The 16,727-nt window shown below is 53.8% G+C and overlaps 3 protein-coding genes across 3 annotated transcripts; 2 read left to right on the top strand and 1 right to left on the bottom strand.

Moving 5' to 3' along the window:
- Positions 1-121: 121 nt before the first annotated feature.
- HD553DRAFT_369955 (uncharacterized protein) lies at positions 122-2,641 on the top strand (the record flags this gene model as incomplete). Its single annotated transcript, XM_046184159.1, has 3 exons — positions 122-432; positions 491-605; positions 677-2,641. 3 exons carry the CDS (start codon positions 122-124, stop codon positions 2,639-2,641), a joined length of 2,391 nt encoding a protein of 796 aa, XP_046037535.1.
- Positions 2,642-8,822: 6,181 nt separating this feature from the next.
- HD553DRAFT_323446 (uncharacterized protein) lies at positions 8,823-10,048 on the bottom strand (the record flags this gene model as incomplete). The annotated part of the gene is made up of 2 exons (XM_046181388.1): positions 8,823-9,248; positions 9,410-10,048. 2 exons carry the CDS (start codon positions 10,046-10,048, stop codon positions 8,823-8,825), a joined length of 1,065 nt encoding a protein of 354 aa, XP_046037536.1.
- A 673-nt stretch (positions 10,049-10,721) lies between these two features.
- Positions 10,722-11,229, top strand: HD553DRAFT_341344 (uncharacterized protein; the record flags this gene model as incomplete). The annotated part of the gene is made up of 5 exons (XM_046182623.1): positions 10,722-10,767; positions 10,833-10,880; positions 10,945-10,962; positions 11,025-11,116; positions 11,188-11,229. The coding sequence occupies 5 exons, from the start codon at positions 10,722-10,724 to the stop codon at positions 11,227-11,229; spliced, it is 246 nt and encodes an 81-aa protein (XP_046037537.1).
- Positions 11,230-16,727: the final 5,498 nt, after the last annotated feature.

Here is a 16,727-nt window from a genome sequence, read left to right on the forward strand (position 1 = left end):
CCGCGTCGATCATCGAGAAGCATCAGTCTCCATCACATATACTCACTCTATCGACTTCTGTCTACTTCACCATCGTCTCCCTTTGGGTCAACTCATCAACGATCATCTCGAGCCGCCTATCATGCCGTCACTAGCACCTACTCGACCAATCTGGATCGCTACCGAACCTGGTCAGCTTCGATACCGCCAGGATTTCGCCGACTGGGTCGCAAGGGCGGCGACACACCTCGCTGTTGATGTAGCTCGAGTCCAGGCGGTGGTTGATGATCCCCAGCAGGACCAGACCCTTTTTGACAAGTTGGTAGACTATGGGTTGAGGAAAAAGAGGCCGCCATTTCGTCCAGGTAGCATGGCCCCAGAGATGGAAAGGTTGAGTGGAAATGATGTTCCAGATTGCACTGAATGCGGGCAGAGGCATCCAGAAGGAGAGCGGTTAGTCTTGCCTTTACCTCGTCTGGCCGGATCCCCATAATCGATCCGACTGCTGCAGTGTACTACGTCATAACGCAGACTGGATGCCACCGCCCATCGAGATCGCCGTACGGAAGCGATGGCATTCAGAGGACGACTCTCTCGATAAACAGATTCAGATCAAAGACGTACAGGTGGGCACGGCTACTCGAGCAAGCCTGACCAGTAGCTTACAAGGTGTGTTTGCTCACGTCCACCTGTACAGAAGGAGCTCTTGACTCTCGGGAATGTCGTGGCTGTACCTGGAGTACTTATACAAGCAGACGAGGCCCGGACCAGGAAAAAGTATTATCAGAGCCACTTTTACGTACAGAACAAGACCTGTGAAGATCCCTTTCTGGGATACCATGAGCTCTACCGGGCCTCCATGGGGGGGTTCGAGAGCTCCAACTACTGGATGTCTCCCTCTCCGTCGTCGTCCCTTCAAGCACGTACCCCGCAGTCGTGCTCGATCTCTCGTCCATCGGATACACCAAGCAGGAGCGGTAGCAGCGGTAGCAGGCAATACATGCCGGGCCTGCACGGGCTGCAAGACGAGATCTCTGATCTCAAAAAAGAGTTGCAGACGGTACGAGATGGGAAGCAGGCGGCTGAGGAGAAGCAGAAGATTGCGGAAAAGCTACTAGAGAATGAGAGGAGCGCAAAGAAGGCTGCCGAGGTGGCGCATGCCGCCCGGGTCAAGGAGATCGAGAATGAGCGCGACTCGGCTCGTAGATCCTTCCGACAGCTCGATGAGAAGCAGCGTCAATGGCAAGCCAGCTTGCAAATGGTGAGAGACGGGGTCATTTCGGTGAATGAGCTGAAGGCAAAAGTAGCCGAGCTCGAACAAATCGGACTGGCCGATGACGAGGGCATCACGTCGCTCGAACAGGAAAAGACTCAGCTCGAAACTGCGCTGGATCTTGCCAACGAGAAGAAGACGGAGCTTAAAACGGCGCTGGATTCTGCCAACAAGAAACTCTTGGAGGCCGCCGAGCGCGAGGCTGCTTTAGAGGCCGCAAGATCAAACGCTGTCGTCCAGCTCAACGCTGCTGTGGAGGCGGCGAACGAGGCCAAGAAAGTCGCCAACAAGGCAGAGGAAGCAAAGGAGGCTGCCACCAAGGCGCTCAAGGCCGCTTCTGATGATGCCACCACCAGTTTGCGTCGGAAGGACCAGAGTATGGGGGCGCTCAAAAAGAGGATCAAGACGCTCAGTGGAAAAGTTGCGGGGTCGCAGACCGGGCGAATCCGAGACCTCAAGAATTCGCAAACGAAAGTCGTATCCCTACAGAACAAGCTCGAGACGTCACAGAATAAGGTAGACTCCCTGGAGAACGAGCTCAAAACGTCGCAGACAAAGGTGACCTCCCTGGAGAACGAGCTCGAGACGTCGCAAAACGCGCTCAGAAACCACGAAGAAGCCGCCAAATCGAAGAGCAAGGAGCTCCAGAGTTTACAAGCGGCCGCCAAATCCAGTACGGAAGAAATGAAAGCCCTACGAGCGAAACTAGAGACGGCCAAGTCGGAGAACGAAGCCGCAAATATACGCATCGAGGATGCGAAAAGAAATATCAGACGTATCCGCGAAGAGCGCACGACTGCGCAGACCGAGTTGCAGTTGGTGAAGCGCTCCATGGACGAATTGAGCAGGGTCGTTCTTGCAACAGAGCACGAGGACGCCTCATCAGGACCCGCCCTGGGGATCGCATCAAAGTCGGGCAGGATGGCCGGTCCTAATGGACAGCTCGACGTCTTTTCTACAAAATCGGCTCCATTGCTCTTGGTCAGTGACTTTTATGTCGCGTATCGGGCCTACAAGAATAGCTCGGGAAACAATCTCGAGATCAAGATCAAGGTTCTCCGGGTCATGGGTCAGGCTCTACGGGCGGACAAGGTCGGCAACTTTGTTCCTCATCATCGGCCTGGGGAACAGCTGACGGGTGGCGCAGAATTGAGCAAGCGACTGGTCTTGGCCGCTCAAAGTACGTGTCATTGCGGTAAGAATGTTGAACACTTGCCTACTCGAGCAAACCGTCTAAAGATGGCTATCATCACCATGACAGGTCTCGTTGAACGTGGTCTGGACAATCTGCCCGCGCTTGATGATCCGGAACAGGCGAAAAAGGCTGTAGAGGCCGCGGGACTCGTCGTCAAGTTGGCTCGTGAGCTGCAATCGATCAAGAGGATTTAGTGAGGTGTTACGTCTGGGTGCTGTTGTTGTTAGGCGAGATGTACAGCGTGCCTGCGGGATATACATATTTACGTTTACGCTGTCAAGTGGATGGCGAGATGTAAAGACATTCTGATATCGCCTCAAAGAAGATGTGACCCTGAACCAAATGATATTTGGTTCACCCACTCGATGTGCAAATGAAACGACCCACTCGAAACAAAACAGCCGCAAATTCTCTTTGGGCCGTTTATTCACGTTACGGACCCCGACTACTGAAGGCGAGATCGCTGTTCGGCCAACATAGGATATACAGTGAATAGGTACAATGGCGAGTTTACTCCTACGATTGTAGGAGTTTGATATCATCCTTTGTGAAAGTCTTCGATCTTGCGAAGCGAGTCATTGAGATATGGACGAGTGATCCACGTCGATCCTATCCTCGTCGCCCATGCTCCAGCTTGCTCGAGACGTCTACCCTGCTTGCTACAGCAAGGCGAGGCAAGACACGCCCAATCCCCGACCCCAGCTGTATGGCCTCTAGCTCGAACCCTGACTCTCGGGAACGCTCAGAGTCTCATTCAGCGGCGAGTCTCATCGTGTTGCTCGCAAGATGGCCTGGTACTGACGAGTCCTGGCATTTGAAATCTGTCCTGGATTGTCACTGACCCGAAAGCTTCGGATGCCGGGTAGACCCGGTACGCGACGTCCCTGTTTCAGGGGAGACCGTTCGAGCCTTTGACCACCTCGAAGTTGTTAGAACTCAAGATATTGCTTTATCAACGGCATGTACTATTGATCAATACAAAGGTACTGACCTGTTAGAACTCAAGATATTGCTTGAGATCTAACAGTCGAGATGATATATGATGATGATCTAGTTGTCCCGATGTTTTCATCACGAAGGCCCTGGCTCAATGATTTGCCCAGGGCCGGTTGATAGAGACACGCGCGCCTACTTTCTACACTTCCCCTCGGACTTCTCTATTCAGAGATGGACGATACCGAAGCAGGCGCTCTCTTGATCCTCAGGTTCATGTCCTCGCATAACACCTGGAGCTGCTTCCCTGTGATTGGCTTGGTAAGGAGATCTGCAATCATCTTCTTGGTATTCAGGTACTCGACCTCGATCTTCTTGTCTTCGATCAGACCTCGCAGCGCATGGTGCAGAACGTCAATGTGCTTGGTCCGTGCATGGTTGGTTGGGTTCTTAGCCAATGCGATAGCTGGCTGGTTATCCTCGTAAATTGTTACTGGGTCACCGTTGTGAAATCCCAATTCTTGATCCATGATCGAGAGCCAGACCGCTTCCTTCCCGGCTGATCCGAGAGCAATGTACTCAGCTTCCGTACTGGACCAGGCTACAGTGGTCTGTTTCTTGCTCTGCCAGGACACCGGTCCGTTGGCCAAGGTGAAGACATATGCTCCCACGGATTTCCGATCCCCTTTGTCTCCAGCATACTCGGCATCAGAGTATCCAGTGATCTTCTGGTTGCCATCTCGGTGGTACACCAGACTTGCATCAACTGTTCCCTGGAGATACTTCATCACCGGCTCACAAGCTTTCCAGTGTATCTCCTGGTAGGTTGAACAGAATGATGCAAGGTGTGATATGGCAAAGGAGAGATCCGGTCGTGTCCCCCGGGCCAGATAATTTGCCTTTCCAATGAACTCCCGGAATGGGAACCTTGTGTCGGGAGTTGGTCGTTGCTCTGGTGGATATGCACTGATCACCTCTTCTATTGGGGTCTTGACCGGGTGACAGTCAAGCATCTTGAACTGTTCCAGGATCTCTCGAGCAAACTTCTTTTGAGATAAGGTGATGGTACCGTTCTCCCGGTCCTGTTCGATCTTGATCCCAAGTAGCACTTTGGGATCATCCGTCCATTTCATCTCGAACCGGGTGTTCAACAAAGCCTTCGTCTCTTGAACCAGCTTGTATAAGGCCTGGCAGACGACCTGCCTGGTCTTGAGGTAATAAGGTCGCGGGACTGGGGAAAGGTAACGGTAGGCATAGCAACGTAATAACGGATGTCTAACTACTACAAGGTACTAGTTAGACGTCTACGAGAACATCTCCTAAAAGGTCTCCGAGAGAGTCTCCGAGAGGGTCTCCGAACGAGACCCCGAGGCGACGCGCACCGTAGGTCGCGCGTCACGTGACGCCTATAATAGGATCCCCCTCCTAGATGCGAGCTCCGAACGCATCAAGCATTGCCGTACTCTTGTCGACCCGGCACCGGCAGCTCAGGGTGTCGCTTATGGAATTCCAGCACAAGCACATCGTCGTGGTGGAAATCCGATGGGCTAACCCACTCGTTGTGCTCGTCCCCGTACCCCTCGAAGCGCACGTAGTACTGGGTCCTACGCCCGGCGCGCGTTGAACGCAACTCCTTGGAGTGTACGATTTCCGATACCACCCACCCCAGATCTCCGGTGTCCAGCACCTCTGGCTCAGGGGGTGGGTCTACTGCTCTCCCAGGAAGCTCGTTCGGCTTGTACGGGATGAGCAGCGAAACATGAAACACCGGGTGGATTCTACGCATCCCCGGTGTCAACTCCAAACGTCGCGCCATGCGACCTTCCCCTACGACCTCCGTGATCTTGAACGGGCCGTAGGTCTTCCATTCCAACTTCTTGTTCGGCCTCACGGTATTGACGTGAGCCGACGACAACATCACCATGTCGCCAACATTGTACCCTTCATCCGGTACCGCCGTACGCTTCCGATTCGCGTACTTCGCCATATCCTCCCTGGCCTGTCTCAGCGCGACATTAACAGACTCCCAGATGTTGTTCATCCGTTCCCTGTACTCCTGTATCGACTCCACGGCCGAATCCTTGGCGATGGGCATGGGGAGTTCGACGGCGTGCTCTCGCCCTTCCGATGCCATGAACGGCGACATGCCGATTGCCGAGTGCTTCGAGTTGTTGTAGGCGAACTCCGCCATGGGTAACAAATCGGTCCAATAGTCCTGCTGGTAGTTGACGTACGTCCGCAGGTACTGTTCGAGCGTCGAATTACTACGTTCCGTCTGACCATCCGTCTGAGGATGAAAGGCGGTCGAGTAACTAGGTTCGACACCGGACAACTCACAGAACTCCCTCCAGAACCTCGACGTGAACAGCGTTCCCCTGTCCGAGATGATCTGCCGGGGGAACCCGTGCAACCGTACCCACTCTTGCAGGAACATCTGCGCCAAGACCTTGGCGTCGTTGTCCTTCCGACAAGGCACAAAATGTGCCCGCTTGCTGAAGCGGTCGACGATCACCAGGATCGCGTTCGAACCCCTCGACTCCGGTAGGTCCGTGATATGGTCCCACGTAATCGACTGGTAGGGCTCCGTCTCCGCCTTCAGGGGAGCCAGTTCACCAACTGGTTTGGCCCTCGGCCTCCGATTCCTCTGGCACTTGTCGCAACTGGCCACGTACTGGCTAATCCACATCTTCATGCCCGGCCAGTAGAAATCTCTACTTACCAGGTCCTCCGTCTTGTCCCGCCCGTAGTGTCCGGCGGTCTTCCCATCGTGGAGCCTCTTCAAGAGCTCCGTCTTCAAGCTTCCCGCATCGGGAACATACACCAGCCCGTCGTACATGAGCGCGCCTCCCGGGCTCAAGCTGTACCGACTGTTCGTCAAGGTTCCCTCCTTGACGCCTTTGATTAGGTCTCTCGCGACCGGATCTTCTTGTCCCGCAGGGATCAACGCCTTCAGGAACCAATCTCCTATGACGGGGATCGTTCCGCACAACCGCAACGGGGGTTGTACCGTCGCTGCGCTGACCACCAGCGCGTCTGCATTGACGGGGCGCAACAGGGTCTCTGCCTGCTTAGGCTCCGTCTCCTCCATCAACTCCTCTCTTCTGCTGAGCGCGTCAGCCTTCCCGTTTTCCGTCCCCGGCTTGTACTCCAATGTGTACGAGATCTGGTTCAGTAACTGAGACCACCTCGCTTGTCGATGGGACAACATCTTGTCCTTCTTGAAGTACTCCAGGTTCTTGTGATCCGTAAGGATCCTCACCGGGAACTTCCCGTCCAGGTAATGCCGCCATATCTGGCAGCAGTACACAATGGCGAGCAGCTCGCGATCGTGTACGTCGTAGTTTCGTTGAGCCGATGTAAGGCTCTTCGACATGAACGCCACGGGATGTAGTTTCCCGTCGTCCCCTGCCTGCGACATCACCGCCCCCATTGCACCTGACGATGCGTCCGTCTCCAGTACCACCTGGCGCTCCTCGTCGTAGTGGGCGAGGATGGGCGCCTCGGTGAACGCCTTCTTCAACTCCTTGAAGGCAGCGTCCGCTGACTCCGGCCAGTGGTACTTCACCCCTTTCTTCGTCAAGGCCGTCATGCCTTGGATCTTCTTGGAGTAGTTCTGTATGAACCGGCGATAGTAATTCGCGAACCCCAAGAACGACTGCAGGCCTCGAATATTTCGAGGCGCCGCCCACTCCAACACCGACTTCACCTTCAACGGGTTCATGCTGACCCCCGTAGGGGCAATATCATACCCCAAGAACTCCGTCGCCGTCGTGTCGAACTCACACTTCTCCGCCTTTGCATACAGGCCGTTTGCCTGTAGCCTCTTCAGCACTTCCCGTACGTGCTCGTCGTGTGTCTCCTGGTCGGCGGAGTAAATCAATATGTCGTCTAAGTAGACGACCACACACACGTCCAACATGTCCTGGAAGACCTGATTCATCCAGCGCTGGAACGTCGCCGGCGCGTTTGTCAAACCGAATGGCATGACGAGACATTCGAACAGACCATAGCGTGTCGTGAACGCGGTCTTCCAAACATCCTCTTCCTTGACCCTCAGGAGGTTGTACGCTCCTCTCAGGTCCATCTTCGTATATACCTTCGACCCCCGTAGGCGATCTAGGGTCTCCGAGATAAGCGGCAGGGGGGTCCTGTCCTTCTCGGTAATTTCGTTGAGGCGACGGTAGTCGATACACAGCCTCAATTCACCCCCTTTCTTCGGTACGAACAGTACCGGACTCGAACACGAGGATTTCGAGGGTCGAATGAACCCCTTCGCCTGGTTCTCCGCCAACCACGCCTTGAGAGCGTCCGTCTCCTTCTGCGAGTGGTTGTACAACTTCCCGTACGTGGGAGTTGTCCCAGGCTTCAGCTCGATCGCGTGATCGATCGAGCGCTTTGGAGGCAGCGAGTCTGCCTTTGTTTTGGAGAACGCTCCGAGATACTCGTGGTATTTCTTCGGTACCACGTCTCGCAACTTCTCCATGTACTCGGGAGGATCGAGTTCGTCTTGAATCGAGTCGGTGGGCTTGACGTCCCAGTCCCACAGGTCTGGCCTGCGGGCCCGCTCCTCGTCCTCCCTCGTCATCTGCATTTGAGCCACCACGAGATTCTCCGTGATCGGCTCCTTCATTCTCGACAGCGGATCGATATTCCGCGTCTCTATCTCCACCTCGTCGGGGGAGCATACTACCTCTACCTTCTTGACACATCCTTTCTTCAGACAGTCGTCCGCAAAGGTTACTGTATTCGTGTCCCACTGGATGTGTGGGCTATGGTGTCGTAACCATGTGATCCCGAGGACCGCCGCGTACCCACACAAATCCGTTGTGGGGTCTATCCCGGTCTTCGGGATCAAACGTCGATGACGACGTCAAACAACAACTCGTCTGAGTTGGCGGTAAGGTAGGTAGGTAGGTAGGGTTGCTAAGCCTAGGAGTGGTAAGGGATGTCCAGGTAGGCAAGTGCTGTTCCCGGTATACTATAGGGGGTGGGTGGTAGGTAAAGTCGTGTACGCGTCACGTGATTCAGGTCACGTGACGTTCGACGGTAAAAGGTGATATCTCCGATCAAACGCGATACGTCGAAGTCGTATAACTCGAAACCTCTCGGGGTGGCAAGCTAGCAAGGGCCGTACTCTGACGCCGATCTACTTAACCTTGTCCGGAAGCCAGCTATAGATCCGTCGTCTAAGCGGGTGATGGGAAGTAAACGTGAAACGCGAAGCGGCGATTCAGCGAGGTCGAACGGTAGGTGTATACCGAAAGCGGAATGTGGGATAAAAGCTATAATAAACGTCTACTACTGGTCTCTCTACTGCTTGCTTGACTACTACAACGGTGAAACGGCGAGGGAAAAGAGGGGAATCGAATATCGAGGTGGGGACCTTTATACGTGTCTAGCGTACGCTTACGCCAGCGCGACCGAGTAAAGTACCGGAACGGTCTATACTCCGGGCCGTGCGTCTTCCGCTTCTCCTCTGCCCGTATGCCTCGACCTATACACGTGTATCCCGTCTCCCGTCGTCCGATGAAACCTTCTAATCCACCGTCGGCTGCCGTCTAGTAATCCACCGTGACCAACAGCGGCGAGGTCGAGGTAGTCGAGAGCGAACCGCGGATGTAGGAAGTAGGCGACCGTCGGGGCCGATAGATTCCTGTCACCACAAGTCGTTCTCTTCTTCCCTGCGATGTCCTCAGTCGCTAAAGCGGTCCCTGACGGGTCCACGCCGCAATCGAACCACGGTTCAACAAGTAATCCTTCCCAGTTGAATCGGTAAGGATGAAGTTGTCTTCGGTCTTGGAGGTAATGAACACCGGCGTAGGTCCTCGCATAACCTCCGGAGTAACGGTTACGGGTCGGTGTTCGTGCCTATCAAGACGATCGTCTCTCCAGCGTCCACTACCAGCAGGTGTGATCCTCTCCGCGAGCGGTCGAGCGGGAGTCCTACCGGTCATCAAACGGGGAACCGAGCTAGGCCCGACGCCTCCCTAGAACGGCGCAGCCCTCTCGATCCTCGTATTCTCGCTCACCCTCAAGGGAACCCCGGCCCTTGAGTCAATCGTAGTCCTCATCCTTCCCAGCAAGGATGGAATCTGCCCTTCGAATCGGTACCACTTCGGAATGGCCTTAACCGAGTTCATCGAGTAGCTCCGGCAGCTCAACTCGAATGCTTCCTTAGTACTCTTGATCGGTGCCCCCTTATGATTGGAGATGTACCGGTTCAAAGATAAAGGTTCGGCAAGGTCCAATCGGATCAGGTCGTAGTTGTCGTCCGTTCCGACCCGTGTGAGGGCGCCGCTCCTCAATACTTCTTCCAACCAAGGGCATCCACGGCCCTGTCCATGCGCGTTGGTACCACAACGTCCACACTTGAGGATTTCCTCAGTGGTCCGAGTTCGTGCAACACGCGCCGCCTCGTTGGGCTTCGTAGTACTTTGTTCCGCCCGGGTTTCCTTCTGAGCAGCCCCGCTGACTCTAGGTGTACCCGTGACGATAGTAGGAGCAGGCATAGCCTTGACGGTATCTGGAATGTCGTCGCCCCAGCTAGAAGGGGTTTCCTGCTGTACCTGAGCAGAAACTCTATCGTAGTTGGTAGGGAGTTGGTCGTCGGTATAGCTGTCGTCTTCGACGCTATAGTCGACCTCGTCGTTGATAAAACCTTCGTCCATCTTGCCTGATGCTGGGTGGGTCTTCCGTCGTATGCTCTTCAGTTTTCGACCGTATCCCGAGAGTCTTTATACCCATCCCGACAGCAGTGTCCACCAGGTACCGACGTGAACACCTTGCTTAGGAACGTGTTTCAGATGGCAGAAATGTAGTCGCGCTATTGTCCATGTACGACCGCGGATGCAAATTCCTACGCGCGGGAGGTTTCTTTTTGTTCCAAATCATCGTCTTTGTTCCTCGGAATCCCTACACTTCGGTCGGGTAGATCGTCGCTGTTCTCCTGCCTTTAGTATACCCATGGGAAGTTGTCGCTCGCTAGATTCTTCGTCGGAAGATAACGTCATCGGGAAACGGGGTGCGTCACCTCGAATTTCCCGATTGGGTAAGCAGAGCGCGTATCCACCTAAGAAGCTCGAACTTAGATCATCGTTGATTTTCGCTGCCTGATTTCTCTCCTTGATATGCCTTATCGTAGGCACAACTGTAGTAGTACTCCAACTCCGCCATAGTCGCTGTCGTCGAGCGGAAGCAAGTTCAAGGGTCCCGTGACGTCGCGTACACCGATTTCGAGCTTCTTCGAAAGGTATATAGTCTAAGTCGTTTTGTCGTTCCCGTCTATCTCCCCTTCCTCCCTCATATCTCTCTCTTCTCTTCTTCATATCTAAAACTTCAAAAATGTCCAAGGCTCCTAAGAAGAACACCCCCTCCCCTGCCAAGAAAGGTATGTTTCTCTCTCTAGTCTTCATCCTTCTTCTTCGCTGACCTTCTTATTCTTGTTCTCCGTAGCCAACACTTCTCCGAGGAACCTTCCTCGGGGTCCTGGGTCTCACCGGCGTAAGTCGACTCGAGTACGTTCTCTTGGCTGGGTCTAATCCTCCTTCTCGGTTCCTCGTTTTAGCCCGTCCTAGCGGTTCGAGTGAGTACGAAGCTGGTCCACATTTCGCATAGGTATACTGATCCCCGATATATGTATTGCAGCCCCGCCACCTCGCTACGAGCCCGGAACGGCTCAAAACCCCATCGTCGTCCGCGACGATTCTCCCATCGTCGTTCGCGACGATACTCCCCCCGTATGTCTCCCTCCTACGTCTTTTTCTTTCGACACACTTAACCAACCGATTTCTATCCTTTTTCGCTTCAGCCCCCGCCTCCCTACGAAAAGGAGGCCCATCGCGAGGGATGAATGGGCTGCGGTTGTAGTCGTGTAGTCCGATGTGACGATGATATCGTCCCGTAGCCTTCTCGTTCTCTCTTCTGATTTTCGCTGCAGCAGGCTTCTCGACGGTTGTGGTGCTTCTTCCTAATCTCCGTATTGTTCCGAACTTCCCGTACACGTAGTATCTCTACGTGCTTACGCACAAACGTCCTTTCGTTGTCGTCTTCCCCGGTCGTCTGCCGATCCTTCGTCGTACAAACTCTGTCGTCGTATCCACTGCGCGGGTTCTAGCGCCGTCGTCGTCGTATCACTTCGCTACTCGGATCGTCGTTTTTTCTGTTCTTTTTGTCTTTTCGTGGTTTTACCGAATTGCCCAAAGAAGCTATGCTTCTCAGTATACGTTCCCCATATACTTAAGAAGCTTCTTGCCCTTCTTCTTGACTTCTTCTCTCTTCTCGATATCCAGTATCCGCTATCTATCTCAATCCATCTTCTTCTCAATCGTACTCCTCCCCAGAATAGTAAAACGTTCTCCACAATGAACTCTTCCTTCCACAATGTCGAATCCCGCCCGGATGTCACTGCTCCCGTGTGGACCAACGCGGATGCCTGGGCGTTGATGATCGATTGTTACGGTGGAGGTCGCTAATCGAAATAGGTCCTAAGTCGTAAGGCGTAGGGTGCTTATAGGTAGATCGCAGGTAGTCGGGAGAATGTCGCAAGTTCGCTTAGATGAAGCGGATTCGGATAAGGGGTACGAATCCAGATATGTATGGATAAGGAAGTGATCACTCGGTGTGAGGTACCGGATTCGGTCTAAGGTGAAACGATGAAGCGTAGATACTTAGCGACGTCCTTGAGTTGTAACCTCTCCGCAACACGTCTTGAAGATGTTGTAACAAGTCAGATAGGCGTGTATTGAATGTGATATCGGAACTTGACCTATTACTATTACAGAGCGTCCTCTATCGAATTCGGTCAAGTTCCTCTAGCTATTTATACGGAGACGAGTACGGAGACGAGGCTGGCGAACACTGAAAAGACCCAAGAGAAAAGAATGTCGATAGATGGCGAAACTGGAGGAATGAGATGGCGAACAAGCGAATCCTGTCGAGAGCAACCGGATTCGGTAGAGGAGGCGAGTTTGTGTTTGCATTGTCCCTAGGTACGTCGAGTAAGGTTGTCGAGGTCCTGAGTAAGGTTGTCGTGTACCTCGAGGTCCCTGTACCTGTTTGTGATATGCGTCGGGAAGGTTTGTTGTTTCGGTGAATGGTGAAGGCGAATGGTAGGGACGACCGAATCTGCTCCGAGGGAATCGGATTCGCCTCGTCGAGCCGGACTTAGGTGTATGCTGATGTCCGTAGATCGAGCCTGTGTGTCGGTAGTCGACTCACGTGATGATCCCGTAACAGTATATCCCCCTCCGGAATGGCGCGCCCCGAGCCATCGTGTTTCAAGTATTGATCGCATCAATTTGTTTGATGATTGTCTACGACGCGTTTGTTTTGATTTGATGGCGACCGAATTTTCCATTTCGCTAAGGCCCATCGACTCGCGTCGAGTGGGGGGTATAAGCCGGATCCGTTTCGATTGAAGCGAATTGTACACTTCCTTTCTCGAAGATACTCAACGATGCCGTCTCCTGACGTATCTCCCAAGATTGAGGAACGCTCGACTCCTTCTCGAGCCTCGACCGTAAATCCAGGAGACTCGGCTTCTCGTTCGTGCGACTCGAGTCGATTCGGTTCCTTTGCGTGCACTGATCCAGTTCCGCTTTGTGTGTAGAAGTCAACCAAGTCTTTTCCGGAGGGATTTTTGATTTCGAAGAACTCCGCAATATGGACGACACGGACGAGGTCGACCAGAACCTGGCCTCGAATATAAGGGGGCTGTCGGTGACCCGATCGGGGTTGGAAGGTAAGCAGATTCGGTTCCGAAAGGCGGTTTCGTTTCGCTGAACTTGTTGGGTTCTTCGCAGGTGGTGAACCGGCTCGTCGGGAAGGGCTCTACGGGGAAGCTCGTAGGCCGATTGGACGCCCGATATCGGGCGAGGACGTTGCCATGACCGGGCAACCTTTAGACTCGGTCGATGAAGAACCGGTTGCGGGGCCGAGTGCGGGTGAGTAAAGCGAATCTGCTTGGATTCTGAATCGATAATTCGTAACCTGATACTATGTCTATTCTTGCTCGATTGTAGCTGTCGTGTCGCCGCCCAGGACTCCTCGAGGGAGGTCGATTCAGCGGAGTCGACAAGGCCGACACAGCGCGAGGTCGAGTCGAGGGAGAGGAGCCGCATCGGCGGGTGCGAGGGTCGATGTCGAGAACATCGATTTGGGGGGTGCTCTCGTGCGCCAACGGTCGGTGAGCCCGGAACCCGGTAAGCGTTTTTGTTTGGTTTCTACCGGATCCGGTTCAATGAAGCTAATTTGGATAGTCGCGTTCCAGCTCGGCCCACCGACTTTGAGGGCGTACAGCCGACTCGGCGAACGGGTGCAGCGCCTGCTAACTTCTTTGACGACCTGTCGGAGAAGAAGAAGAAGAAGAAGAAGGTGGTGACGTCCGAGGATGAAGATTCGGACTACCGCGACAGCGGTGTACCGGGTGAGTCGCCCGACGCGTCTCCAGGGTCAGCGTACGAACGGCAGATCGAGAGTCGCTATCAAAGAGCGTTCGGGACTCCTGAATTTGCTGGTTCGTACTCGGTACCCGTCGATCGAACTCGTTTCGCTGAACCAGATTTGCTTGATTTTAGCCGAAAGCGAGGAGGCCGACTCGATCATCGACATTGGGGATGAGAGCGTGATCAACATCGGCACGGTCGGCACTGAGGGAGACGAGTTGGCGTCGACGCCTGAGCCCGAGTGGTGGGATAGTGAGTAATATTCGTATTGTTTAAGCGAAATCGTTTGCTTCGAGCTAATCCGCTTTGTAGCCCACGCTGGTATCGTCAACGCTACCGACCAAGAGATCATCGATCACGAGGCGAGGCCCGGCGAGCCTCCTTTCTCGACTCGAGTTGGGACGGCCAGCGAGGTGAAGACCAGGAGGACGGTGGTAAGCTCGTTTCGCTTGCGTTTAAGCGGATTCGGCTAAATCTTGTTCGTTTCGGTAGCTGCAATCACGTCGCCTAGCTCGCGCCCAAGCCAAGGAGGGTATCGTGAACGACCCTAAGTGCGAGGACTGCGAGGGCCTCGGGGACGAGGGGTTGAGTTGGGGATGTATCTCCAAAAGGTCTGGGACCTTGAAGGGTTGTGCGGAGTGCACTGGTCGGCGAAACAAGTGTTCGCTTGCCGGACAGCCGATTCCGGAACCTCCCGGCCGAGTCCCCAGCCCCGACACCGCGGCTGCTGCGAATGCAGCACAACCGACTACTCCTCCGGCGACGAGTAGTCTGCTTCCTCGAGCTCGATGGGAAGCGCAGATGGTGAGTCGAATTTGTTTCCACGAACCGAATCTGTTTTAACGCAACCGAATTTGGCAGCAATCGGCCAGAGACCGTATTCAGGTCTACGCCGACATGCTCGAAGATGCGGGCATCAAAAAGGGTCTCTCGAAGGCCTTGGAGGACCTCGACAAGGTCCGGGAGGCGATCGCGGCGGAAGGTGACGCGGCCTTCAAGAGGGTTATCAACCCGTTGCCGGCGCCCACGCCCAAGAAGAGGAAGACCGGAATCGTGTCGACTCCGAAGGATTCGAAGAAGTCGGGGGGTAAGTCGACTCCGAAGGGTAAGGGGAAGCAGAAGGAAGCGGATCCGGACGAGGACGAGGAAGAGGAAGAGAATGATGGTCGCCCCCCGAAGCGAGCCAAGAAGGATTGAAGCGGTTCCGCTTCGTCTATAATTTGTTTTTTGGGTTTTGTATTTTCTTTCAATCCGAGTCGTTTGATACGATGAATCCTATGCGAGCGAGAAGTCCGAGACGAGATCCAGAAGAGTTCAGAACATATGTTTATCCGTATCTCGGTCCAGCCGGGATCGGTTCAATGAAGCGGATTCGGGAAAGTTACGCTTCCCAACCCGGAGGCTTTGGCTTAGTCGGGAACCGAACGTGGAACTCCTCTTGTGCCTCTGCTGTGTTGTTGAGATCTTCGAGGGGTACCCAATCTTGTCCTTCAGGTCCCGAATAGCCTTTCCATTTGATTAAGTACGCGAATTGGCGTCTCCTGATCCTGCTGTCGATAATCTCTTCGACCTCGTACTCGTCATCGTGAGGCGATTCGACAATTGGCCCAGGAGTCTGTACTCGTCCACCAAATGGGTTCTCGTAATGTGGTTCCAACATGTCGATGTGGAAGACGTTGTGAACCTTGAGTGTGGCCGGCAAGCGGATCCGGTACGCATGAGACGAAATTGCTTCAATAATTTCGTAGGGACCGTATCGCTTGTGATCCAGCTTCTTGGTAGGTCGCTTGGTCGCGATGTATTTTGATGAAACATAGACCTTCGATCCTACGGTGAATTCGGGAGGGTTTTGGTGTTTCTGGTCGAAATACTTGGCAGCTCTTTCGTTAGCTGCAGTCATCTGTACTCGCATCTGTTCCCAAACTTCTTTCATATCCCTAGCTTCGATCCTTGCGACGAGAGATTCAGCCCTGTGTTTGTCGAGACTGACGTCGAATCGTGGTTCGTAGCCAAAGGTTGCCATGAAAGGAGAAATACCGGTAGCGCTATGCTTCGCATTGTTGCAAACGAATTCGGCTAAGGGAAGCAGATTCGCCCAGTTATCTTGGTGATAACTGCTATAGTGCCGAAGGAATCCCTCGAGAGACTGGTTAACCCGTTCGGTAGCTCCGTCACTCTGAGGGTGGTAGGCGGTAGTCAGGTCGCTCGAGATGTCGAGAAGCGCGGTAAATTCTTTCCAGAATTTCGAAGTGAATTTGCTTCCCCGATCCGAAACGATCCTGTCGGGCAACCCATACTGCGTAAAGACCTCTTTGAGGAAGATCTTGGCTAAGTCCTTAGCTGTAGAGGTTGTCGTAGTAGGGACGAACTTGACGCGCTTGGTGAATCGGTCGGTGATTACCAGTATCGAGTTGAATCCTTCCGAATTTGGTAGTTCTTCCACGTGATCCATGGAAAGATCCGAATTCGGTTTAAACGGAACCGAAAGTGACTTCAATAAGCCATAAGGCTTGTGTCGATTGGTACGATCTCGCTGGCACACCTCGCAAGATGCGACGTAAACCTTCACGAAGCTGCTCAAATCGTTCCAGTAGTAATCCCTTGAGATAAGTTCGATAGTTCGTTCTCTCCCGGGATGTCCAGCCAGCGAAGCATCGTGTCGTGCCTTTAGTACCAAAAGCTTGATCTCCTCGCAGTCAGGGACGTAGATAGCGTCCTTGTATTTGAGGATACCGTTCTTGGTCCAGGACCAGATTTGTTCGTCTGAAGCGGTTTCGCTTCCGGTAACCAGATCTGTTTCGCCCTGTTTCCAGATTGCTCTGAATGCCGTGGAAGCGAATTCATCAGTCAGCGCGATTGTCTTTACCTTGCTGATGATGCGGTCGATGAGATCTCCATCTCCCCC

The sequence above is a fragment of the Filobasidium floriforme genome, assembly GCF_021052385.1.
Source record: "Filobasidium floriforme strain CBS 6241 chromosome Unknown HD553scaffold_8, whole genome shotgun sequence".
NCBI lineage: Eukaryota > Fungi > Basidiomycota > Tremellomycetes > Filobasidiales > Filobasidiaceae > Filobasidium > Filobasidium floriforme.